The sequence below is a fragment of the Bos taurus genome, chromosome 1, assembly GCF_002263795.3.
Source record: "Bos taurus isolate L1 Dominette 01449 registration number 42190680 breed Hereford chromosome 1, ARS-UCD2.0, whole genome shotgun sequence".
NCBI classification, from domain to species: Eukaryota; Metazoa; Chordata; class Mammalia; order Artiodactyla; family Bovidae; genus Bos; species Bos taurus.
In genome coordinates, this window is record NC_037328.1 from 87,370,243 (window position 1) to 87,396,873 (window position 26,631).

The 26,631-nt window shown below is 41.5% G+C and overlaps 2 protein-coding genes across 4 annotated transcripts in view; one reads left to right on the forward strand and one right to left on the reverse strand.

The window, feature by feature from the left end:
- Positions 1-12,182, forward strand: part of PEX5L (peroxisomal biogenesis factor 5 like) — a 353,835-nt gene extending 341,653 nt beyond the window's left edge. For both annotated transcript variants that reach the window (XM_024989950.2, NM_001075943.1), the window contains one exon: positions 11,975-12,182. In XM_024989950.2, the coding sequence (XP_024845718.1) occupies positions 11,975-12,026 (52 nt within the window). In that variant the 3' untranslated portion in view covers positions 12,027-12,182. The remainder of the gene's footprint in view (positions 1-11,974) is intronic.
- USP13 (ubiquitin specific peptidase 13) overlaps positions 1-26,631 on the reverse strand; it is a 130,921-nt gene that overhangs the window by 18,998 nt on the left and 85,292 nt on the right. For both annotated transcript variants that reach the window (XM_015472368.3, NM_001191266.2), the window contains exons 14-19: positions 22,480-22,568; positions 19,955-20,077; positions 18,572-18,598; positions 14,920-15,063; positions 12,413-12,579; positions 10,291-10,444 (exon numbers count right to left, since the gene is read on the reverse strand). In XM_015472368.3, coding sequence (XP_015327854.1) covers positions 10,291-10,444; positions 12,413-12,579; positions 14,920-15,063; positions 18,572-18,598; positions 19,955-20,077; positions 22,480-22,568 — 704 coding nt within the window. The remainder of the gene's footprint in view (positions 1-10,290; positions 10,445-12,412; positions 12,580-14,919; positions 15,064-18,571; positions 18,599-19,954; positions 20,078-22,479; positions 22,569-26,631) is intronic.

A 26,631-nucleotide genomic window follows, 5' to 3' on the forward strand; every position in this document is an offset into this window, starting at 1 on the left:
GAAACCAAGACTGAATTTTCCAACTGAATCTCCCTAACTTGAATAATGTGTGTCATTACCCATCCGTAACAACAGAAGGGAAAATGTCATTCCCAACTTACCAGCATCTGACTCACAAGCATCCTACATCTGCAACCTCCCTATCTTCAACTGCTTGGTTTCCCTCATTCCTGCTCTGAGAAAAGACCCACTGTCTGTGCTGGGGGGGCAAGGAGTGGATCTGGAGCTTTTAGAAAACTATTCAATTCCCAAAAAGACAGAAAGGAGGATTTGAGTAAATCAATAACAACTTAAAGTAACTGATAACATGGACAGAATCTTAAAAGGTCTACAAATTGCCTTCCCAACTCCAGCCAGCTCAAAATCACCAATCCACCTGGACTTCTCATTGTCATACTGCCTAAAACAACAAGTAGCAAAGACTTTCCTCCAAACTCAATAGTTCCTGGCCGTCTATACTTCAGTGTGAATTAGTTTAAACTTCCACAGTACCACTGAAAAGCACAGGTGCTGACTAAGGATGAGAAAGAGAACCCAGATGTATTCAGTGTGTGCGGCTTTTGAGGAGCCCACCGGGGCTTAGCCTCCCAGCTGCTGTGCCCTGCTCTACAGCTCCTATTCTGACTGCATTCCTTGGGGAGTTCTGAATGTTGGGAGCCCCACCATTATGTAAATGAAATGTCTCTCTGCTCTCCTTGCTGGAAAATTCTCAGCTGCAGGAGAAGATGTCTGCGCCATTAGAGCGATGTGGCTGAAGGAGCCGGAGCAGGTTCTGAGTAATCACAGCCTAATCACATTTTAATTACATTGGCAATCAGTGAGTTCTTCTAAAAAAAAAAAAAAAAACAACTAAGCACTCATTAAGTGCAACACAGAAACAGAAATGATTTTGCAAATGGCAGGAGCCCAGATAGGTCAGACTGATGACTTGATTTCCCACTTCTTAAGAATTTTAAAAACTCAACAGAAAGTTAAGTACAGCTCTTAAGACAGGTAAGAGATGACCATAAATAGTCTTTTGAAAAATAGGCTCCTGCCTGTGTTCCAATTTAGAAAACTGGAAATAGGATGACTCAAGAGAGGGCAAAGGACAAAGTGCAGCCTTCAAAATCAGCCAGACCTGAATTACAAGGTGGTCCTACCACCAGCAAGTAGGTATCTTATTAGCTACCACTTTCTCACTGTGAGGAGCCAGGAAAGATCAGTAAAGGAAATGCCTGGCATTTAGTAGACATTCAGTAAAGCACAGCTACTATTTCACCAAGTGTTGAAAGCACGAACCCTTTTAATCAAATGAGATAACATCATGCAATGATATTACTTCCTCATTCAAAAAGATAACAACAGACATTTTTAATTAACATATTCCCTAAAGGAAGATTTGATGCAAGTGCTTCTTTAATCCCAGTCACTATTTTTCCAGTTCAAACCCCTCCCATGTCATTATTTTCAGAGTTAACAGGCTATAGCGACATCCCAGTAGCCACGCTACTCCTTAAAGTAAGAGTAACCTACTCTTAGGTCTTCCCTTGTGACTCAGCAGTAAAGAATTCTCCTGCCAATGCAGGAGACACGAGTTTGATCCCTGGATTGGGAAGACCCTCTGGAGAAGGAAATGGTAACCTACTCCAGTATTCTTGCCTGGGAAACCCCATGGACAGAGGAGCCTGGTGGACTAAAGTCCATGGGGTCACAAAGGAGTCGAACTGCAAGGCTCCTCTGTCCATGGGATTCTCCAGGCAAAGAGAGTGGGTTGCCATGCCCTCCTCCAGGGGATCTTCCCACCCCAGGGATCAAACGCGCATCTCTTGTGTCCCCTTCATTGGCAGGCAGGTTCTTTACCACTAGCACCACCTGAAGACAGACGCTCATACTCTCAGAACCTCTGCAGAGAACTCTGGGACAAGACTCTTTCTGCTGAATTTTAACCTGGAAAGATTCAATAGTAAGAGGCATTGGCAGCCATCCTGTGGCCATGAGGGAGTGCCTGTTTAAGACTGGAACCAACCCTAAGGAAACACAGGCAGACGATACACCCAGACAAAAGGTTTGAGTTCTGGAGTCAAGGGCATGCCCAAAGTCAAGTCTTCCTGGGACCTGCTAGCTTTTATGATACAACACATACCGTTTTGTTTAAACAAGTTTGGCTTAGCAATCCTACTACTTATAAAAGAACCCTGAAAACTGTTGTTGGTTTTATTTGATCTGTCTGTTTGGGCTCTCCATTTTGCTCCTCAATAAAAATTACCTAAACCTTTAAAATTTCCTCATTATCCTCAACTCAAATGTTCAAGCCAATTCACCAACCAAAACAAAATTTAAAAGCAATGTCTTGAGAATGTAAACAACTCACCTATAAAGAATACATATTTTTCTGAGTGGAACCTATGAATTCAATATAATTCTAATCAAATCCCTGCAGAAAGGCCAACTGCAAGATCAGGAACTTTTCAAAATTCAGGAGAAACAGTTTAGAAAATATACCAACACAAAATTGGAATAAAGATTTACTAAGCATGGCCTTTCCCATCAAAGCAAGACCCAGTTTCCCCTACAGCCAGGCAGTCCCTCCTTCATCAGGAAGCTTGCACAAGCCTCTTATCCTCATCCATCAGAGGGCAGACAGAGACAAAACCACAATCACAGAAAACTAACCAAATTGATCACAGCTTTGTGCATCTTAATGAAACTATGAGCCATGCAATGGAGGAAACCACCCAAGACAGATGGGTCATGGTGGAGAGTTCTGACAAAATGTGGTCCCCTGGTGAAGGGAATGACAAACCACTTCATCATTCTTGGCTTGAGTGTCCCATGAACAGTATGAAAAGGCAAAAAGATACGACACTAAAGAATGAACCCCCTAGGTCAGTAGATGTCCAATATGCTGCTAGAGAAGAGCAGAGAAATAGCTCCAGAAGAAATGAATAGGATGGGCCAAAGCAGAAACAATGCCCAGCTGTGAATGTATCTCATGGTGAAAGTAAAATCTGACGCTGTAAAGAACAATATTGCATAGGAACCTGGAATGTTAGATCAATCAATCAAGGTAAACTGGAAGTGGTCAAACAGAAGATGGCAAAAGTGAACATCAACATTTTAGGAATCGGTGAACTAAAATGAATGGAAATGGGCAAATTTAATTCAGATGGCCATTATATCTACTGCTGTGGGCAAGAATCCCTTAGAAGAAATGCAGTAGTCCTCATAGTCAACAGAAGAGTCTGAAATGTGGTACTTGGGTGCAGCCTCAAAAACGACAAAATGATCTCTGTTCATTTCCAAGGCAAACCATTCAATATCACAGTAATCCAAGTCTATGCCCCAACAACTAATGCCAAAGAAGCTGAAAGTGAATAGTTCTATGATGACCTACAAGACCTTCTAGAACTAACACCAAAAAAAGTTGTCCTTTTCATCATAGGGGATTGGAATGAAAAGTAGGAAATCAAGAGATACCTGGAGTAATAGGCAAGTTTGGCCTTGGAGTACAAAATGAAGCAGGGCAAAGGCTAACTGAGTTTTGCCAAGAGAACGCAAGGGTCATAAACAAACACCCTCTGCCAACAACACAAGAGACAAGTCTACACACGGACATCATCAGATGGTCAATATCAAAATCAGATTGATTATATTCTTTGCAGGAAGATGGAGAAGCTCTATACAGTCAGCAAAAACAAGACCAGGAGCTGACTGTGGCTCAGACCATGAACTCCTTATTGCAAAATTCAGACTTAAATTGAAGAAACAGGGAAAACAATAGGCCATTCAGGTATGACCTAAATCAAATCCTTTATGATTATACAGTGGAAGTGACAAATAGATTCAAGGGATTAGATCTGATAAGAGTGCCTAAAGAACTATGATGGAGGTTCGTAACATTGGTATAGGATGCAGTGATTAAAACCATCCCCAAGAAAAAGAAACGCAGAAAGGCAAAATGGTTGTCTGAGGAGGACTTACAAATAGCTGAGAAAAGAAGAGAAGCAAAAGGCAAAGGAGAAAAGGAAAGATATACCTATCTGAATGCAGAGTTTCAAAAAATAGCAAGGAGAGATAAAAAGCCTTCCTCAGTGAACAATGCAAAGAGACAGAGGAAAACAAAATGGAAAAGATTACAGATCTTTTCAAGAAAACTGGAGATATCAAGGGAGCATTTCATGCAAAGATGGGCACAAAAAAGGGTAGATACAGTATGGACCTAACAGAAGCAGAAGATATTAAGAAGAGATGGCAAGAATACACAGAAGAACTGTACAAAAAAGGTTCTAATGACCTGAATAACCATGATGGTGTGATCACTCATGTAGAGCCAGACATCCTGGAGTGTGAAGTCAAGCGAGCCTTAGGGAGCATTACTACAAAGCTAGTGGAGGTGATGGAATTCCAGTTGAGCTATTTCAAGTACTAAAAGATGATGCTGTCAAAGTGCTGCACTCAATATGCCAGCAAATTTGGAAAACTCAGCAGTGGCCACAGGACTGGAAAAGGTCAGTTCTCATTCCAATCCCAAAGAAGGACAATGCCAAAGAATGTTCAAACTACCACACAACTGCACTCATTTTACATGCTAGCAAGGTAATGCTCAAAATCCTTCAAGTTAAGCTCAACAGTACGTGAACCAAGAACTTCCATCTGTAGAAGCTGGATTTAGAAAAGGCTGAGGTACCAGAGATCAAATTGCCAACATCGTTGGACCATAAAAAAAAAGCAAGCGAATTTCAGAAAAACATCTATTTCTGCTTCATGGACTACACTAAAGCCTTTGACTGTGTGGATCACAACAAACTGTGGAAAATTCTTAAAGAGATGGGAATACCAGACCACCTTACCTGCCTCCTGAGAAACCTATATGCAGGTCAAGAAGCAACAATTAGAACCAGACATGGAACAATGACTGGTTCAGAATTGGGAAAGGAGTACATCAAGGCTGTATATTGTCACCCTGCTTATTTAACTCATATGCAGAGTACATCATGAGAAATGCTGGGCTGGATAAATCTGAAGCTGGAATCAAGACTGCTGGGAGAAATCTTGATTTCTTCATATCACCTCAGATAAGCAGATGACACCACCCTTATGACAGAAAGCAAAGAGCTTCTTGATGAAAGTGAAAGAGGAGAGTGAAAAAGCTGGCTTAAAACTCAACATTCAAAAACAAAGATCATGGCATCTGGTCTGTCACTTTACAGCAAACAGATGGTGAAAAAATGGAAACAGTGACTGGCTTTATTTTCTTGGGCTCCAAAATCACTGTGGATGGTGACTGCACCCATGATATTAAAAGACACTTGCTCCTTGGAAGAAAAGCTATGACAAACCTAGACATCATATTAAAAAGCAGAGACATCACTTGCCAACAAAAGTCCGTCTAGTCAAGGCTATGGTTTTTCCAGTAGTCATGTATGGATGTGAGAGTTGGACCATAAGAAAAGCTGAACACCAAAGAATTGATGCTTTTGAATTGTGGTACTGGAGGAGACTCTTAAAAGTCCCTTGGACTGCAAGGAGATCAAACCAGTCAATCCTAAAGGAAATCAACCCTGAATGTTCACTGGAAGGACTACTGCTAAAGCTTAAGCTCCAATACTTTGGCTACCTGATGTAAAGAGCCAACTCATTGGAAAAGACCCTGATGCTGGGAAAGACTGATGGCAGGAGGAGAAGGGCGACAGAAGATAAGATGGTTGGATGGCACCACCAACTCAATGGACATAAGTCTGAGCAAGTTTGGGGAGATGGTGAAGGACTGGGAAGGCTGGCGTGCTGCAAGTCCATAGGGTCGCAAAGAGTCAGACACGACTGAGTGACTGAACACCACCACAGAATATGTAATTCTGAGAAGTCACTAAACCAGAAACACATGCGACTATATGGAAAACCGTATAGCTTCAGGGGCAGGAGAAAGGGGAGATGAAGCAAAGGAAAACATGTTTCTGCCAGAAAAACTCAATACTATAAAGCTACGAGGTATAATTTACAATACTTGAAACTGTCAAACAAATCAATAAAAAAAAATAAACACTTCAATAAAAATGGGCAATGGGCAAAGGAAGTGAGGAAGCAATTAACAAGAAGAAAAACAACTAGGCAATAAGGATATGAAAAATATGAAGAGTGCTGGGCTGACAGCACTGCTGGGAAGGATGGGGAAAGGAGCTCATGGCTGTGTTTGAGGGGAGTGAAGCAATCATCTGTATTCACATCTCAAAACACACATTTGACTCAAAAACTTCACTTCCAGAAACTCACCCTACAGAAATAATAAAGGAGGGCCTACCCTGGTGGTCTAATGGCTAAGATTCCAAGCCTCCAAATCAGGGGGCCCGGGTTCAATTCCTGGTCAGGAAACTCACAATTAAGAAGAGTCGGCATGCTACTGCTAAAGAGTCGGTGTGCTGCAAATAAGACCCAGTGCAGCAAAGAAATAAATAATTTTTTTAAAGTAACTTTAAAAAAAAAGAAGGGAGAGTTCAAGAATATTCATTACGGCATTATTTTTAACAAAAAAAAAGAAGGGAGTGGAGTGGAGGAGGGAAGAAATGAAAGAAACTTAAATGTTGAACAAATGTTTGTTACCTGGCTAGAGACTGAAAGAAGCATTTGTTACAGTTCTGTGAACGGAATTCACCCTTTAAGAATAATGTGTTATTTAAAAATCACTGCCAACACCTTCTGAATGTGCAAATAACCCTGTTATTTAAAACTCTTTCTGAAATTGTTTTTTATTTAAATAATAGCTAGCTGGCCTAGAATTAGGTATATATATTATGGTACAACTGAATATTAATATATGTTCAATGACCTGGATTTACATAATGTATACCCACAGCTAGGGAATGAGCAGGCTATAAAATAGCATGAATAGTGGCTATAATGTACACCACAGTGAAATATAGTCATTATTTTGTAATAACTATAAATGGAATATCAGCTATAAAAATACTGAATCACTATGCTGTACACCTGCAACTAATATATTGTAAATTAACTATCTTTCAGTATTTTAAAGATATCATGTATAGAATAGAATGCTATGTTTCTATAAATATATATTTTTATATTCATTTTTATGTTTTTGCCAAGAAAGATCTAAAAGATATACACAAAATATTTAACAGTGACTGGGTTATGACTGGCTAGTAGGACTGTAATTATCATTTTCCTCTTTTCATAGCTCTGAATTTTCTCAAGTTGCTCAAGTTATTATACATCCTTTTCATTGGAAGAAAAAATAACATAAATGTTAATTTTTGGAAAAGGAAAACAAGAAAAGTGACCAACATGTGTTCAGATGCTAATGCAGCGAAAAGATGTCATTCTTCCCCTTTCCTGTGGTTTCGGCCACAGAATGCAGCAGTCCACTGCTGGTTCCTCCAGGCGGCGCTCAGTGGAGGCAGCAAACAACTCCTGTGACCACCACCACGTGGCATGCACTTCCTCATTCAGTCATTCGTTTGCTCATCCCCTCCCATGGGCCAGACACAGTGCTGGAAAGGCTACTTGAAGAGCATCTGTTCTTCTACAAAATCCCACGCAGAATGCATTTGATGAGTTAGGGTGGTTTATGCATCTTTTATAACTAAATTTTTCTCCTCCTACTGCCCTTAGATTCTGCATATCCTCCATGTGCTTTTTCATAGCGCATCACTGTCTCCTTCCCCACACTCAACCATAATTGCTAAATTTGGAAGTGATGAGGAGTGAGAGCCACAGAGTTTGGCCCAGAGCACCTTTAAATTCAAGGGTGTTTAAAAACTTCATGAAATCCTATTCAAGGATGCGACTCAGAAACCAGGAATATATGCAGGTCACTCTGAGTTCAGTAAGCCCGAGGAGAGATGTGGCTGTTCTGTATCATTAATGACCATCTCTGAGAGAGTGGTTGGTCCATCCAAGCTCCATCAGAAGACTGGAAACCCTAATATCAGACTCTCCCTCCCTCTGCAGCCAAATACCTTGGCAGCATTACAAGGGCCCCATCTTGTGGTTTATTCCTTCTGCAAGAACTCACCATCCTAAAGAAAAGTCCATTACAGAAAATCACGGAAGCAGTGAACCAATGGACACGGAACACATAATAAATCCTGCTCGTGAATTATTGAGTAACTTGTCCATAACAGCTTTTAATATTTTAGGCCAGGCAGTGATTTCCAAAAAGTAACACAAGCCCCTTTAGACAGGTTGGAAGTTGGGATAACTACAACTCATCCTTTTTTTATCTAGTCGGATTAACACAGTTTCAGTGAAGAAATACCTGTTTTATATAAAAGAAGAAGGAAATTTCCCTCCCCCTCTCTGTCTCTAGAGCCTTATCAATGCACAGGTGTTAGGTCTGGTAAGACCATGAAGCTACATGTCATACCATTATAGGAACAAATGCTGTTATGGTGAATTTAATTAGATACAATTATTATTTTGTTGGTACTTTCTATGCACCGGACACCACAAGCTCAATAAAAGTGAAACGGCCTCTGTCCTCCACCAGCTCCCTGTCAGCTGGGAGACACAGGTATTTACACAACTAATTTTATCTCAAGATGAACCTGATACCTCTAATAAGAAAAGCAAACACCCCGTTACAGGAGCTACGGGCACAGGCTCTGCAGGCAGGCTGCCTGAGGGGAAGGGGTTCTGGTTCTACTTCTCATCAGCACAGCGAGCTTGGCAAGTTACTTTGCCCTCTCTGCCTCAGTTTCCTCATCTGCAGCATGGACATAATCCCGGTGCCCACCTCACAGGGGTCCTGTGAGGACTAAACATGACATGAGAAGGACTGTTAATGTTGGTAGAATTGTCAGCAGCATGTGAGGTAAGGAGCGACTGATTACGATAAGAAGCTGGGGAAATGGCCCAGAGAAATGGAACCTGTGGCCAAGTTCTGAATAATGATGAGGATTTTAGCAAGCCGTGATGGGAAAGAAGAGGCAGTTTGCATCTAAGGGTTAGTCTGAATGAAGGCCTAGGGGTGAGGAGAAGAGGGACGAGGACCACTGAGTGGTGTGGCTACCATACCAGGCCCATGAGCTGTAGGTCTGGGGAGTGCAGAGGAAACAACACCGAGACACGAGCTGGCTGGGACCTGACGGCAGGGGGTGCTGGCTGCCAGGCTCCGATCCTGTAGGGAAGGAGAGCCCGAGAGACAGGGTACAGAGTAGGCAGGAACATGGATTCTGACTTTGAATCTTGACTCTACCTCTGAAGAACTATGTGATCTTGGGCAAGGTTACCTAATCTTTCTATGCCTCTGTTTTCTTACCTGTAAAATGGGTGTGGTGAGGATTAAATGAGTGTCTAGGTAAAGTGCTTAGAGTCGTGCTCAGCACAGGGTGACACATGTAAGTGTTTGCTGATGGAGGGCACCACATGCACCTACAGAAGTTCTTCCTGACCTGACAGCCCTTCAGAAAATGATCAGGAGGAGGTATGAGCAACGATACGGTCAAGGGTATAAGATTGCTTTTCAACCCTTCAAAAATGTTACCACGAAAATAACAGCTCTCTTTGGGACAAAAGTGTTCATGGCCTACAATGGAATTTCACCTCAAAGCACAGAGCAAGTCAGAGCTGGTGCTAAAGTGAGGCGCACACACCAGGTGGCATCCCTGAGTCTGCCAAGACTCCCCCAGGTCACCCTGGCCCAAGAGAAGTGGCCAAGTGCACCATTTATGCGGAGAAGGCAATGGCACCCCACTCCAGTACTCTTTTGCTTGGAAAACCCCATGGACGGAGGAGCCTGGTGGGCTGTAGTCCATGGGGTCCCTAAGAGTCGGACACGACTGAGCGACTTCACTTTCACTTTCCTGCATTGGAGAAGGAAATGGCAACCCACTCCAGTACTCTTGCCTGGAAAATCCCAGGAACGGGGGAGCCTGGTGGGCTGCCGTCTATGGGGTCGCACAGAGTCGGACACGACTGAAGCGACTTAGCAGCAGCAGCAGCAGCAGCACCATTTATGAGAAGCTGGGATCTGTGCTAAGATTTGAATGATGGCAGACTTCCCTAGTGGCTCAGACGGTAAACGCGTCTGCCTACAATGCAGATACCCAGGTTCGATCCCTGGGTTGGGAAGATCCCCTGGAGAAGGAAATGGCAACCCACTCCAGTACTCTTGCCTGGAAAATCCCATGGACGGAGGAGCCTGGTAGGCTACAATCCATAGGGTCGCAAAGAGACACGACTGAGCAACTTCACTTTCACTTTAAAGATGTCAACATACAGGAGTGGGAGGCAAGGGCGTAAAGAGAATGTTCCACAACCCCTTGAGCAATCCCTGAGGCAAGAACTTACTTCCAGATCCATCCTTGACTCTAGGTCCTTCAGGTTTGGCCTCAGAAACGATGTTCGCATTGGCGTTATTCTCCATCTCGATCACAAAGTCACTGTCCTCCTCAAACTCAGGGTGGCTAAAGATCCAATCCAGTGCTCTTTCCAGGTTACTATTCTGATAAAACAAAATATTTTTACAATGTATGCTGTCCCGGGGCCTCATTATATCCTGACCGTTTGAACCAGGATGTCAAGCAGACAGGGCAGTAGGCCTAAATTCATTAGTCCTAAGTGGCTCTGAGTAAGAGGCTCTGACCCTGCTATGAAATGCACTTTCCATGGACATTCTGCAAGTCTCTCAACTGAGGTCTGTAATTGGATTCGCTGGAAAACAGTTCAGAGCAGCAGGTCAGCATTCCAAAGCTATATCAGTCCTAGCTCAGCATTTCTGTGAGCTGATGCTGATAATGATGAAAGGCTGAAGGCCAAAGAGAATGGCATCTGTCTTACTGTGGCTCTTTCCAAAGCCACACTAACTACAATGCTACCTTCTCCACCAACTGCATTTTGTGCAGATAACCATGCAGGGTGGAGGGAAGCTAACATGGGTACCAGGTCAGAGCCTCTTCTCCTAAATGTCAGCAGAGTGATTGAACTGCAGCAGAGACAAGATTGATGCCTTGATTAACGAAGACAACACTGGTTAGTTAAGTTACATTGTTTTAAACTGAACTCCATGTAATTCAAATCAATGGACCATAAAAGCATTTCCGTCAATCCCCTTTGTGACATTACTTGATGAGTTAAACAATTTGTTTAGATGTAGACAAAATCTTCAATTAAACAGTCAAGCAAGTAAAATAATTGGGGCATAAACAAGCATGCTGAGTATAACAAACTCCAGTTGAACATTTCAAGCATTTTAAAGGGAAACAGATTGTTCCAGCCAAACTGTCCGGAGCCAGCCGAGAGCCTCTGTGACCTCAGCAAGGGGCCCCATCAGAACCCAGTCAGGATGGCAAGAACTCGGGAGCAGATATCCACTCAAAAATGGATTGGTTCTGGTGGTTTAGTCACTAAGTCATGTCCAACGCTTGCAATCTTGATCCCTTGGACTGTAGCCCACCAGGCTCCTCTGTCCATGGATTTTCCCAGCCAAGAGTACTGGAGTGGGTTGCCATTTCCTCCTCTAGGGGAACTTCCCAACCCAGAGATCGAACCCAGGTCTCCTGAATTGGCAGGCTTTACCACTTAGCCACCAGGGAAGCCCTCAAAAATGGATTATGGTGTGAAAAAAAAAAAAGTTCAGTTCAGTCGCTCAGTTATGTCCAACTCTTTGCGACCCCATGAATCACAGCACGCCAGGCCTCCCTGTCCATCACCAACTCCCGGAGTTCACTCAGACTCACGTCCATCGAGTCAGTGATGCCATCCAGCCATCTCATCCTCTGTCGTCCCCTTCTCCTCCTGCCCCTAATCCCTCCCAGCATCAGGTCTTTTCCAATAAGTCAACTCTTCACATGAGGTGGCCAAAGTACTGGAGTTTCAGCTTTAGCATCATTCCTTCCAAAGAAATCCCAGGGCTGATCTCCTGATGTCTACACTGCAAGAGGAAGGCATCTATCTACCCTCCAATTTCCTGGTTCCATCTTTCCTGATAATATCAGGACTTCACTAATACCTGATAAAACTTCTCTCTCCACAGAGAGAAACAGAAGCAGAGAATTCCAAAGAAACTTCTCCATGGGGACTTTTGAGAGAGAACGCTCCAAGATCTTGGTATCAGAAAAGCACAATTTCTCCTGAAGAGCTACCTTATTGAACACAGGATCTCAAGCATCCCTCCTTCCTCTAAGGCCACAAGCAAGCTCCAAATAAAGTCTCTGACCTCATGCTAATAAACATTAAGAGGACACAGAGTGTGTTTCAGTTGGATTATCTTACCTCCATTGTATTATCTCCCTCTGTATGTTTCCCTCAATCATTTATTTTAGCTTTATATACACTACATGCAAATAAACCTTTCTGGGGTATAGTGGGTGAGAGACAGACATGATTCAAAATGATCAGAGGACACTGGAAAGTTTCAGTTGCCACTGACAAAACAGAAGAGGCAGGGGTTCACATGGTCTCTCGTGCTTACCGTTGCTCGCAGGGCCTGAATAGCCTGATTTCGATGGAATCCCATGGAGGTAATGATAGCTACAGTTTCTTCCGGAGGTTGGTTATCCAATCCAGTAGCACCAAAAACAGAGGCCCCAGCAGAAGCTGCTCCTCCATAACCAGGCATGGTCAGCGGTTCAGCAAAATCTGGAGAAAAGAATCACACTCAGGCCCTTTCCTTTTTCAGGTCTTGAAATAAACAACCCTTTAGAGCTAACAAAAAAAAAATACCTAAAGTTACAATAATCAAGACAGTCTAAAACTGGCATAAGAACAAACATATAGATCAATAGCCTAAAAGAATTCAGAGTTCAGATATAACCCTACATATCAACGGTCAACTGATTTTCAACAAGGGTACTGAGACCATTCAGTGGGGAAAGGACAGTCTTTTCAACAAATGGTGCTCGGACAACTACATATTCACATGCAAAAGAATAAATTTGGATCCCTACCTCACATCATATGCAAAAATTCACTCCAGATGGATCACTGGCCTAAATGTAAAAGCTAAAACTACAAAACTCTTACAAGAAAGCATATAAGAAAATCTTTGTAACCTTGGGTTAGGCAATGGTTTTCTAGATACAACACCGAAAGCACAAAGTGACAAAAGAAAAAAAAGAGACAAAAGGAAACTATCAAGAGTGAAAAGATAACCCATACAACAGAAGAACATATTTGTAAACCATATATCCCATAAGGTAACTGTATCCAGGGCTCTTCAAATCCAAAAATACAAAGACAACTAACCTCATTAAAAACAGGCAAAGCATATGAATAGATATTTCTCCAAAGATACCTCATTGGTCAATATGCATATGAAAAGGCATTCATCATTAGCCATTAGGGAAATGCAAATCAAAACCACAATGAGATTTAACAAGGGTTGGTGAGGACGTAGAAAAACTGGAGCCCTTATACATTGCTAGCGGGGATGTTATACAGTCACTGTTAAAAAACAATTCGGTAGCTTCTAAGAGAGTTACACATGGAATTACTATATGACAGAGAAATTCCACTCACAAGAAATGAAAACATGTCCATATAAATATCTGTACATGGGGACTTCCCTGATCGTCTGGTGGCTGAGAATCTGCCTGTCATTGCAGAGGACACGGGTTCAATCCCTGGCAGGGGGTGATCCCACACGCTTCATAGCAACTAAGCCCTTGCACCACAACTACTGAGCCCATGTGCTGCAGCTGCTGGAGCTCCTGCACTTGAGCCTGTGTGCCACGATGAAGCCACAAAGAGACGCCACCGCAATGAGAAGCCCGTGAACTACAATGAAGGGCAGCCCTCGCTCGCTGCACCTTGAGAAAGCCCACACCCAGCAACAAAGAAAAGTGAAGCCAAACATAGAACACAAAAATAAAATGAATTTTTAAAATATATTTCTAAAAAAACTTTGCACAAAATGTTTATAGCGGCATTATTCATAATAGCCCAAAAGTGGAAACCCAAATATCCATCCACTGATGAAAGGATAAATAAAACATAGTATGCCCATACAACAGACTATTATTCAACCATAAAAAGAAATAGTACCAATATATGCCACACATAAATGAACCTTGAAAGCATGATGCTAAGTGATAGAAACCAGAAACAAACATTGCATGATTCCATTCATATGAAACATCCAGAACAGACAAATCCACAGAGCCAGAAAGAACGTAGATTAGTGATTGCCAGGGGCTGGGAAGAACAGGGAAAATGGAAAGTGACTTCTATTATCTACAGAATTTCTTTTTGGACGGTTGCAAAACTGTGAATTTACGAAAAACCACTGTAATATACACTTTTTATCTGGGGAAAATCTTCTTCCTCTTTATTTTTTAAATTCTGAAAGTATAACACATTTACAGGAGACTTGGAAAATACAGAACAAAGATACATATAGTTCCACTATATATTACAATTATTTTTTAAGTAGATAAATTAAGATTTTTAGTTGGAGTTTCAATATCAAACTCAAAAATTAATAGAATGAATAGACAGAAAAGTAGAAGGATATAGTAGACCTGAAAAGCACTATGAACCAATTCAACATAATTAAGATTTATACAACTGAAATGTATACTTCAAATGAGGGAATTATATGGTATGTGGATAAAAGTTAATGCTAACTAAACAGCCTCTATTTCTTCATGCACATTCTTTTATCTCAAGTTCTCATCATTTCTTAGCTAGAAGTATATCGCACATCTTTCCAATTTTTTTTTTTTTTTGCTACTGAATTATACATTTTAAAAGGGTGAATTCTCTCTCAACAAAGCTATTATTTAAAAGAGGAAAGAAAAGACTGTGACTTTGCTACACAGGCAAAATAACCATCCTCTCCCATCCACTCCACGCAGCAGATTATGAGCTGATAAATCATTTTCTGGGACACACCCTGAAAACACAGAAGGACCGAGGCTTAACATCACTGAGACCCAATCATGTCAGACTCCAAAGCCATCCCATTTTCTGACCACCTACCTGGCTCTTCCATGTGAACAACGATCCAGTTGAAGGCCACCTCGGCTCCCATATTTCCAGTAAAATACACAGCCTTCCGACATGCTTCTAGAGGGAAGCCCATCTCAGCCAGCTGCATCACCGAAGACTCATCAATATCTGATGCTACAGAGCACACAGGATAGTCTGGTGTAAAAAGTCAACCCTATTTCTTCTTGTCTTAGCTTCCCTTCACCCCTTATCCACGTGCTACCCAAAGAAGGTGCTATTTTGTTTAATGTTTAGATGGTGGTTTAACTGTGTTTTGTTTTAAGCCATCCAATATTAAGCTATTTGAGCTGAGTTTTTATCTTTGATCTAAATAGGAACCATGGTAATTACCTGAACAATCCAAGCACTGAAAAACAACTCCCTAATTTCCTATGGGGAGATCTAGTGTATTCCCAGAACCATTTCAGTCTTTTACATCACTCTCAAGACCACTACAGCAGCCTCTCTTAGGACTGAAATTGGAAGAGAAAGCATTCTCTACAGGCCAAAAAGCTTATTCCTTAAACCTCACAGGAAGTTATAGCAGGTATTTAGATATATCAGCAATCAAAGGATGCAATCACTCTCAGAAATGGAGAGCCCAACATTAAGATAGAAGGAAAATTTTTAACTGTATACACTTAAGATATTTAAAAAGATTGCTTTACAAACCTAACTTTGGCTTAGACACAGGTTTTCTTTTCTTTTCACAATAATATATAGATATGGGTAGAGAGGGCTTCCCTGGAGGCACAGACGGGAAAGAATCTGCTTGCGATGCAGGAGACCTGTGTTCAATCCCTGGGTCAGGAATATGCCCGAGAGAAGGAAATGGATCCTATGGACAGAGGAGCCTGGTGGTCTATAGGCCATGGGGTCGCAAGAGTCGGACACGACTTCATGACTAAACCATGGGTAGAGAGATGTGTAAACACACACCTATACATACACATGTCTATAGGTTTGTATGTATATTCATTCATACACATACTTGTACATGGGTGTGTACGTATGTCCATGTGTGTATGCACATACCACCCACACGAGGCTCTCAAATTACACCAAAGGCTGAGAGGGAACTGGAGCACAAAATATCCCCCTTTTGTCTTCCATGCCCTGAGGTCTATAATCTACTGAAAACTCTGCCAGAGGCAGCAATCAGTAGAACTGAGGAACAGAAATATCTGTTCTACAAAAATTAACCTGAAAATGTATTTACCAAAGTTCTGTCTCACAATGAGGATACACGGAACATGCTATCAAGATAAAATTTTAAGAAAACAGTGATATAGGACAACAGTGATTCCTCAATTGTGTTCTAGAGAATCCTAGTGTTCTAAGAGAGATGAACCACAAAATTAACGAACCACAAGACAAAGGGCTCCTGTGGTCAAATAAGTTTTTTAAACCTACGTTCTCTGTTCTCCCCAGAAATTCACAGTGTGCATTAAGGTAGTGAAAATTCTAAAGTCCTGTAATAAAGACTCCTGCAGTAGGTTTGGATTGACATGTTCATACTACAGTATACACAATAGATAACCAACAAGGACCTACTGTATAGGAAAGGGAACTATACTCGATATAAAAAAATAGACATACATATGTATAACTGAATCACTGTGCTATATACCTGAACTCATATGACATTGTAAATCAATGATACTTCAAATAAAATTTTTTAAACATTTTAAAATTTTAGTAATTAAAAAAAGGATTCCTCTGGGCAGAAACTATGAAATTCTTTCAGAGAATACTTTTCAACACCTTGTGAAAGACTCTGTTCTCTAGAATGCAGTTAAGTAATGCAGCTTAATAAGTGTATGCATGCATGTTACAGCATATTAAATTGAAAATGTCTAATTCCATTTTGGGGAAAATAGAGTAGAACCAGGCATAGGTAAAGAATAGCAGAAGGACAGATGCCAAATGTTAATACTGGTTATAGATGGGTGATGAAACCAGAGATGACTCATCACTAATATGTAATTTCTATACATCTTTTCATTTATAGTAAGAATATAATCAAAGTTACTCCTTTTAAATGTGTGAGAAATAAATGTAAATTAATCCCAGATAATGTTGTTTTCTCCTGGTGAATACAGCAGGCTTAGATCAGGAGGAAAATGGAAAACTGCTGACTGTGAGCTGAACTGCTCACAGTCAGTCAGACTCCTCTGATACAGCTCCAGCCACCCTTCACCTCCCCTGGGGCGAGATCCTGGAGACTGGCTCTTTGCAGGGCTGGGACAGCCGGCAAACTCCTCACACTCCAGACAAGGTCAAGTGACAGGACAGCATGCCTGACGCCTAGCCCTGGCTCTGGTCCCAGCTCTCAGGTCTCTGAACTTTCCTGGGTATCACTTTTATCCTCTGTATAAAGGTCACCTGCTCTGCCCATCTTACTGTGACAATCAAATAAGAAGCTGGCCTTTGTATTATTATAATAGTACATTTATATACGGTTAAAAGAATTTATGGAGTCATAAACTCAACAATGACTCATGGTAACCATTCAAAAATACGGTTATCATTACAATCAGATTATTTGCAGAGGCAATGGTTTGCCCATGACCCTCGCTGCCCCTAACAGCCTCTTCCAGCAACCAGCAAATCAAAATTGACCCAAGAAGGCAAGCATGGAGGTCTAAGTCACGTGATCAATCACATAAAGTGTTTTTTTGGCAAAGTAAAACACCTGAACTTCTAAATTAACAATAATGTCTCCAGCAAGGCTTTGTAGACAACAAAATTCAGAGTATTTTGTGTTATTACATACTCCTTCTTCCTCCTAATATCTAAATATTGACTATAAAATAGTTTGCTTTTTTTCATGTTCTTTTGAAAATCAAAAGTATCAACTCACCCAGGATTAAGGAACTGCTGCTGCTGCTGCTAAGTCACTTCAGTCGTGTCCGACTCTGTGCGACCCCATAGACGGCAGTCTACCGGGCTCTGCCGTCCCTGGGATTCTCCAGGCAAGAACACTGGAGTGGGTTGCCATTTCCTTCTCCAGTGCATGAAAGTGAAAAGTGAAAGTGAAGTCGCTCAGTCATGTCCGTGGGATTTTCCAGGCAAGAGTAGTGGAGTGGGGTGCCATTGCCTTCTCCGGGATTAAGGAACTAAATGACTACAAAATTAACAAACAGTCCAATGACACTGACACTCTTAAGAGTATTAATTAATACTACCATGTCCTGTCAACCGTGTATCTTCATTATGTGTCCTGAAGGAGTGGACAAAGTGACAGGTCCCTGTGCTATCAGTGCAGCAAGAGACCTACTCATGTGGCCAGGGATGGAAGAAATGGCATCAGTATCCCCCATTTACATATGAGGAAACTGAGGCTCAGAGAAGTCCATGATTCTAGGTCACACAGCCACAAATGGCAAAGCCAAGATTCCGACTCAGGGCTGGCTGGCTCTCACGCTGAAGTTCTCTCTCCTAAAACACAGGGCCATCTATTCACCACATTACTGGTTTAGATTTGTTGTGATCTCAACTTGCAGACCAAGGTTTGTTCCCACCCAGGAAAAGCTGCACATACACATGTACAGAACACGCACTTTACTGAACCCCCACAGCTAAATGCGCTTAGACCAGTAACAATGGTAGGACACTGAGAAAAAACATAAAAGATACATACGGTCTATCAATTGGGTCATCAGGCGATCTGGAAATCAAAGGAGAGGGCAGGAAGTGAGACCCAACCATGGCAAAGAGTTCTAGAGAAAGAAAAAGAGTTAACCCGGAGCACTCCCTCACCCCCACCCATTAACACCCCACACTGTTGTCAGCCCCCTGGTCCTCCACGCAGACCAGTCAACCTGACATAAAGTCATTCCAGGAAGGAGGGAGAATACCCAGTTTCAGGCATTTAGAGCAGATAAAACATGATGCTCTGCTGATCATCTTAAAGAACTAAATAATTTCCTTCCCTGTACTTCTGAGAACTCCATATAATTACAATCCAAGAACTCTGTTATGAACGTCAGAAAAAGCAGGAGCGATGGTAATAAACCATCTTGCAGTTCTCTGACACTCTGAGGACTGATCTTTTTGGAATTCCTTTAATGAACCACCTATACCACATAGCCTGGACCACCCCACCTACAGACCCCTTCCCTGCTCTCCACCCTCTGCAATTTAGCATTGGACTTAGCGTTAGAGAATAATGTAACACAGATGCCAATCTTGACTCCTCTCTTGCTCCTCCTGGATTCACTTTATACCCCAACAGGGTCACCAATAATGGTCACTGCTCAGCTCACAGACATCCTGTGGGGCAGGTGCCCTAAGCACTCTGGCACTATTAGCTAATGTACCTAATTAACTCATTAGGAAGGCAAACAGCAAACACGTGGGCTAATAAAGCCAGAAGGAAACTGATTTCACCAGAATAACTGAACTAATAATAAAGCCAAGATCTCTCCATGCTGTTCTTGAACTCACAAAGGCAATGATTTTTCACATGTACTTTTCTCTTAAAAAGTACTCTTCACAAGGACCACTTCAAGGTTCACAGAGAGTAAGAGAAGCTCAAACTGTTCTCTTGCTATGAAGCAGTAATGAAGCTGGGGAGGTGAGACGTGGGCAAGATTTTTAAAACCAACACACACTGTTCAATTTCCCTTTTTGGTTCTCCAAAGATACTCCAAGAAGGACACAGCTCCCCTAGACTGAGAGCCCACTGAAAACACACTCCTCTTCCCCATAGGCTTATCAGAGAAGGGAGGAGGGAGGCAAAGCCAGAGGCAAGGGAACCCAAAACCTTCCTGGAGATCTGCTGCCCTCTGCTGCTTGTGATTTCCATGGGTCCATTTGGTTCACTCATGTTGGGGCTGTGCCTCTTCCTGTGACTATTAATATTTTAAGCTCAAGGTTTGCAGCCAGGCTTCAATTCTGTATGTCTATGGTGGGTTACAACACAGGAAAGCACCACGGGACAACAGAGTGGGGGAGGAAAAGGGACTATTCCAGCAAAGGAGCGGGAAGGCATCGAGAAGGTCCTCCTGGCAGAAGACGGTACCTTTAGAGTCATCAGGAATCACTATGGGGGGGCTGATGTCTGGAAGTTCCTCCTCTCCTGGCTGCAACCCCCTGGCTCGGAGATGGTTGATATCAAGTAGGTCTGGCATATCAACAGAAACATCTGCAAAATGAGAGAGATTATACTCACTGGACTCTCCAAATAACCACAATCACCTCCTCAATCTAGCACCACTAACTATGCACACATGTCTAGGCAGAGACAAGGGATGTGTTATAGTTCCTGGGAGTAAGTCACGGGACCAGAAAACTGACTAAGACTGATTAGAGTTTAATGTAGAACCGGGGGAAACACAGATGCAGGATTTCACACTGAACAACAAGAAATGAGGGAAGCCAGAGGTCGAAAACCGGGAGCCCATACAACATCTGTAGACACTTTCTGTTGGATGTTTTTAAAATGTTGGCAACAAATTCCAATTTTTAATTCAGAAATTTCAATTCAAAACTCCAGACTTCCAATTCATTTTGAAAAAACAAAAACAAAAAGCTGTAACAGAGGCTCATGTGATAACATCTGCCTGGGGCCGATTCTCAGTTTTCACTCCAAGGTAATGTGCCCTCCATGTCTGTCTACCACAGACCTCACCACTCCCTCCTGCCCCCATGATCCTGAGCATCACATGTGTGCTATTCTGATTCTTATGATAGGGAAATGTTTTCCTGATCCACGTCTTCATCCAAAATGGGAATACTCAAGAAAGGACAAGACAGCTATAGCTGTGTGTTTCTCATACCAGCCTACTTCTGTCACTTACATTATCACGCTGTCCTCATTAGGCATTTGAGTTGGCAACCCATAGTTTATGCCTTTTCTCTGATCCCCATGGGTACTGTGATTATTCTACCGAAGGTAATAAAAACTGAAGCTTTAAAGAAATTAATTGAACTTCAAGTGTATTCATCTTGAGGCATACTTTTTTTAACTTCTCAGCTCAGTTGTCATTATGTTGACTTATTCAAATACAAAATGTATGTATGAGTCTAACAGCCTGTTGCGAATTTGTACTGCACACAGTCAGATATGGTAATAATGGAAAATGGGTTCAAATGTTGGTGCAGGATGTGTCTCTCAGGCTAGCAAACAGAATCTGAAAACACCATCCCCAAAACCAGCTACAATGTTAGGTGTTTAAGTCCTGCTTTAAAACCACCACCCAAAAAAAAGGCTTAGTTTAAAAAAAAATTTAAATCTCAGCAAATAGCAAAATCAAACACAATGTCTGACCAACAAAATCAAAACAACTGTTCCTCAACAGAAAATTTCAGGTTCATTAAAGAAAGCTTTGGGGCTGCTTTAAATTCAGCAAGACTATGAAATCTGATCTGAATTTGGCATCCTTTACCAAAATTCCAAGGACAAAGAAAATAAAACTGTTTCCAAAGCAGTTCAAAGCCTTTAGAAGAAGTCAGTTTTCTCTCTGGGATGCATCTTGGGTCCAAGGAGGAGAGGCTGAGTGATGAGCAACCTGCCCTCGGCCCTCCTCCCTGCCCACAAAATTATTCCACCAGGAAAAGAGGAATGAGCTGCGGGTTCACGGGCTGCATAAAGCCACGTGGAGATCAGTGCTATGCTAACTGCTGGTGCCAGAGGTTTCTGGGAAATCACTCCCGCAGATTTTACATTCTTTTGACTTATCCCCTTCAGAGGAGCAGATGAGTTCTTAATTAACCAACCTAGGACTGACTCTTGTTTTTTAAGTGCTCAAAAACATAGACACTAAAAGACTGGCAAGCAGTCTGAGGTCCTTGCTTGAAAAATCAGAGGTTAAAACTGTATGGACTTCCACGGCCCTGAGGACAGCCTAGGAACACATTCATATCTGATTGAGATGGTAGAGAAATGTTCTTACTCATTGTCTGGAAGGATAAACTCTAACAGTTGTCAAGGGCCTTTAAGATTAGAAAGAAGCCCAATTCGGCCAAAGTCACATCCCCTTTTCTTTTTAATACAACTGACTGTACTCATGTTATTATTAATAAAATTCATATGATTTAAACAAATGTCATTAGCCATACCCGCCTGCTTTAGAGGTCAAGGAAAGATGCTAAGGAAAGATACATCTTCAGTTACTAGCACCTCCAAGCATGGCTTTTGGACCAGCAGCACTAGCAGCATCAGCATCACCTGGGCACATGTTAGAATATAGAGCCCTGGCCCCACCCCAGACCTGCTGAATCAGCACCTGCATTTTACCAAGATCACATTACAGTTTGGGAGGCATGATTTGAAATTATGAAGCTCCTGTTTTCACTCTTAGATTCTGGCCATTTCAGAACCCATTATTAGAGAGGTGGCAAGCAAGTGGCAATTTGTGTTTGTTTATTTTTTTTTTTTACTACCACCAGTGCTTATCATGTCTTTCAAAAGAGAAAGGTGGGAATCATGGGAAAAGAATGAAATGAGACCGTTTCTGGCAGCCAACCTCATGGGCTCTTTCACATGCCATGTTTTTTAAACAGCTAATTTGACGTTTTAAGCAAAAGCATGCAAAAGATACCTACCAAATTTTTTGGGAACCCAGTCAAGACCAAAAGTGAACTTCTTTATCTGCACTACCAAGTATTCAGGGAATGAGGCAAAGCGAGATGTTCTGGGAAACACAAGGGGATTAGATCAATGAAACAGGCAACAAGAATTTAGGATACAGTTCATGAAGCATCATAAGCTGTGTCTGAGGCACCCCCAAGCAGTCCCAGGGCCTGCAGTGAAGAGGAGGGACACACACACACAGGAGTGGACACACACACATACCACCTCACCACTCATCCTGGCCTTTCCACGAGAGGACAGTGTTTAACACAGGACGAGGTTGTCCCCAAAGATGATTTTGGACACCCTGCAAAATTACTACTTTTACTTTGCTATGGCATTTTGTATTTCTGAAAAGTGGTTTTCAACTATCAACGTTTGTGTTTTTCTAAAACCCTTGGTAGTGTCACACATATTTGCAGATGCATAGGGGCACCTCGCATTGTGTTGATATATGAAGTTTGAAAAAGCTCCCTGAGCAATCCTGACACACCCCCAATCTGCTCTGACCACAAGTCCCTATCTTGTAGCACAGAGTTGGCATCAGGAGGTTATATCGGAACTTTGGTTGAGGCTGACTACTGGAAATGCCAGGGCCTCATTAAAATACTACCGCACCTAAAATCTATGGCCAGATGGATCTTAAAGGGGGGGTGTGGGTGGGTGAGTGTGTGTGTGTGTGTGTGTGTGTGTGTGTGTGTACTATGAGGTATCTAAAATATCTAAATCTGGGCCTTCAATTTTAAAAATTAATATATATGGTTAATGTCTAAGTTCCCTTTCAAACTTTGCATGAATGCTGAATTGCCTGGACTTGCCTTTGATGGTTTTATGCCAAACTATTCAACTAATACATCAAATACATGCCCCGGTTTCAGCTCATTCTCTCCACATTTATTATCTTGTTTATAAAAACCATTTCTACTCAAATGTCAATCTGAGTACAGTAAGGTATATAGAAAAAAACTTAGATTTAAACAGATACGATAGATCTTTTAAACAGATCTTTTAAAATAAAAGATTCTAGGACATGTTTCCTACAAACCACTTTTCAAATCTATGTGGAATGCATCTTCCGAGAACTCAGAAATCAAATACAAATGCACCGCTGCCCCCTAGTGTAGAAGAAAAGCCACAGTTCAGGGGCAGAGAACTGTCCAAAAAGTGTCAGAAGACCTGGATGCTACTTAATTCACTCCAAATCTAACCCTCCTTGAGGCTTCCTATTTACAAAATGGGTTTATTAGGAACATCTGCCTGCCAGGGCTGTGCGATGGTCATGCAGTGCCATGAAACCACCTGGCACACCAGAATGTGCTGTGTGCAGCCAAGGAGTTAGCATGATGATCTTGTCATGCAAGAGCTAGAATCCACAGAACCAAGGACACTAAGCTAGTTTGTCACTGACCTGTATTTTGCCCCAAGCAGGTTACTTAACCACTCTGGATCTCAAATTCCCCATCACAAGGAAGGTAGAAGGGTACAGGCAATGAAGGAGTTTCTCAAAAAACAAGAGCTTAACTATCCCAAGGAGCTGATCTATTAGCCTAGCTCACTCTCCAGAAATTATATATTATCTCTAATCAGGTTTTCCTAACTTCTGAGAAGCAGTATTAATATCATTCTTAAATATAGCCAAGTCCTCAATTTCACCAAAAACCAAGAAACGCCATCTGATATTTTCAACGACTATAAAAGTGTCACCTCTCTGACCCCATCCTCTAACCACATGAATTTAAAATCTGGAAAATATATAACAATGAAGTCAACCAAAAGTCATCAATGATTTCCAGACTGTGGTTCAGGATCCCAAAGATTCCTGAAGTTGCTCTGTGATCAGTATCTGGGTGAGGAATCAGCTGGTAATGTACCATGGAGTGGGAGGCAGTAGAGGGAACTCAAGGCTGATAATTTAATGCATCACTTTGTGGTGGGTAGCTACCAACTTAAGAGTACCAGAAAGCAGGTTAGATGATGCCCACATTGTATTTTTCCTGTTGGTTAAACATTCCTTATTAACTTTTGTATATAGGGTCTCAACTTGAATCACACATTCAGTAACTGCTTAATATAAATATGTTCAAGTCAACCTCAATACTAACACTTGGCATTCATTAATTGCAGGTTTGGGACATCAAGTTTGTTGTTAAATCTAGTAAGGTTATAAATTATGCACCAGTTACTCTTCTATTCCTAAAATTAATTCCTGGAATTAAAATTTTTCTTGAAAAGTTATATACTTAATAAAGTCCACTGAAATATAAATTATTCAAAAAGGTCTAGACAGACACTGAGTAAATTCACCCCAAAGAACTGCTACAGGAACTGAGTTAGACCAAAGAGCTTAGAACAGTGACTGACAGCATTCTCTATCAACAACTCATTACCTTATTTAATACGCATCGATTGTTCACTGGTTACAAATTCAGGCAAAAACATTATGAAAACCTTATTAAGAAAAATATATTGATATATAAACTGTCTCCCTGAATTTATTAACACTATTGAAAACCTGGTGACTAAAAAAATTCTATCATTTCCATTAAATACATTGAAAACATAGTTAATCAACCACATAATTAACCAAATCATAATTAAAAACATAATTAATCAACACAAACTGTATAATCCAAGGTAAAAAAAGATAAAAGTAATGTAAGAACAGTTACAGTGTATATTTACTCCACCAGGCACTATGCAAAGCATTTTATGCTTGATCCTCACCTCAACCCTATAAAGTTCTATTACTATCCCCAGTTTACATATAAGGAAACTGAAGTTTATGGAGGTGAGGTCACTTGGCCAAGGTCACATACCAGTAAGTTCTACCCTGAGGATTCAAATGCTGCCAGTCCACCTAAAGCCCATGCTCTGAACCCCATACCATTCCTTTCTGTTCATGAATGATAAGGTTAAAACGAAATCTGTCCCTATCAACCTTTAATCTGTGAGCTCCTTGAGGGGAGGACTTCATCTCATTCAGTTCATTGCCCAAGATACACTGCTGCTGCTGCTGCTAAGTCGCTTCAGTCGTGTCCGACTCTGATACACTAGGTGAGCAATAATATTTGCTGCGTGAATAAAATTTCCAAACACATATTCTTCCCAGTCACTGTCTGTTCAGGACCAAAAAGGGAAGAAGCTTTATGTCTGGTCCATACTGACCCAAGATCTACCAAGAGGACATCTTTTGTCTCTTCCTGGCCTTTTGGGCTCTGGGTCTAACACAAGAAAAATTTAAGGCCCCAAAGTAACATAATAAAGAGATCGTGTCTATATTGCTGGAAATAACAGAAAGAAAAAAATATATTTTAGGAATTCACTGAACTAGTTCCCCCAGAACTATTATTTGAAACATAAGGTATAATAAAGAATAAACAACACTATAAGGATTATAAAGATACAAGCATAAGCAAGCAGGAAAGGAATATGGGGCAGTATACAACACAAGGATTAAGAGTTTAAACTTCAAATGAATGAATTCCAAGTCTGTCACTTAGTGGCCATTATTAACACTTCTTTTATTTCCTCATCTGTAAAATGGGGAGACTAAAGTGTCTGTGTCACAGCAGTACTAAGGTGATTAAGCAATATTTGATGGGATGCATTTAGCATATAACATAGAATAATATTGATAAATGTGCCATAATGGTAGTTGCTTTATCACCCTAGAACACTGCTTTTTCCTTTCCCACAAGACCAGTTTTCAATTACCAACAATTGTGATACATCCAATAATAACTTTCATATGTGTTAAACCAAAGACATATGTAAACATACATACACACGTGTGCATGTAAAAGAGAAAACGAAGAAACATGTTCAATAGCTACTGTTAAGGGTTAGAGAAGGTAGAAACCCCTCTGCCTACAACTAAATATTTTGTGGGTAAGCAACCATCATTCCTCCACTCAGAAGGAACTGGTTGCTGATTTTGCCCCAGGTTAGAGCACAAGTCGGGAAGTGAACACAGGAGAAGAATCCAGATCTCCTGACCACCAGCCCAAGGGTAAGAGATTGTCTCTGTGGAAGGCTAACGCTTCCCAGCTCCACTTCAAAGATGCTCCTTTTCCTACTGATGAGAAGATGCCTCCCCACAGGCCTAGAGTAGGTCACACCCTGTA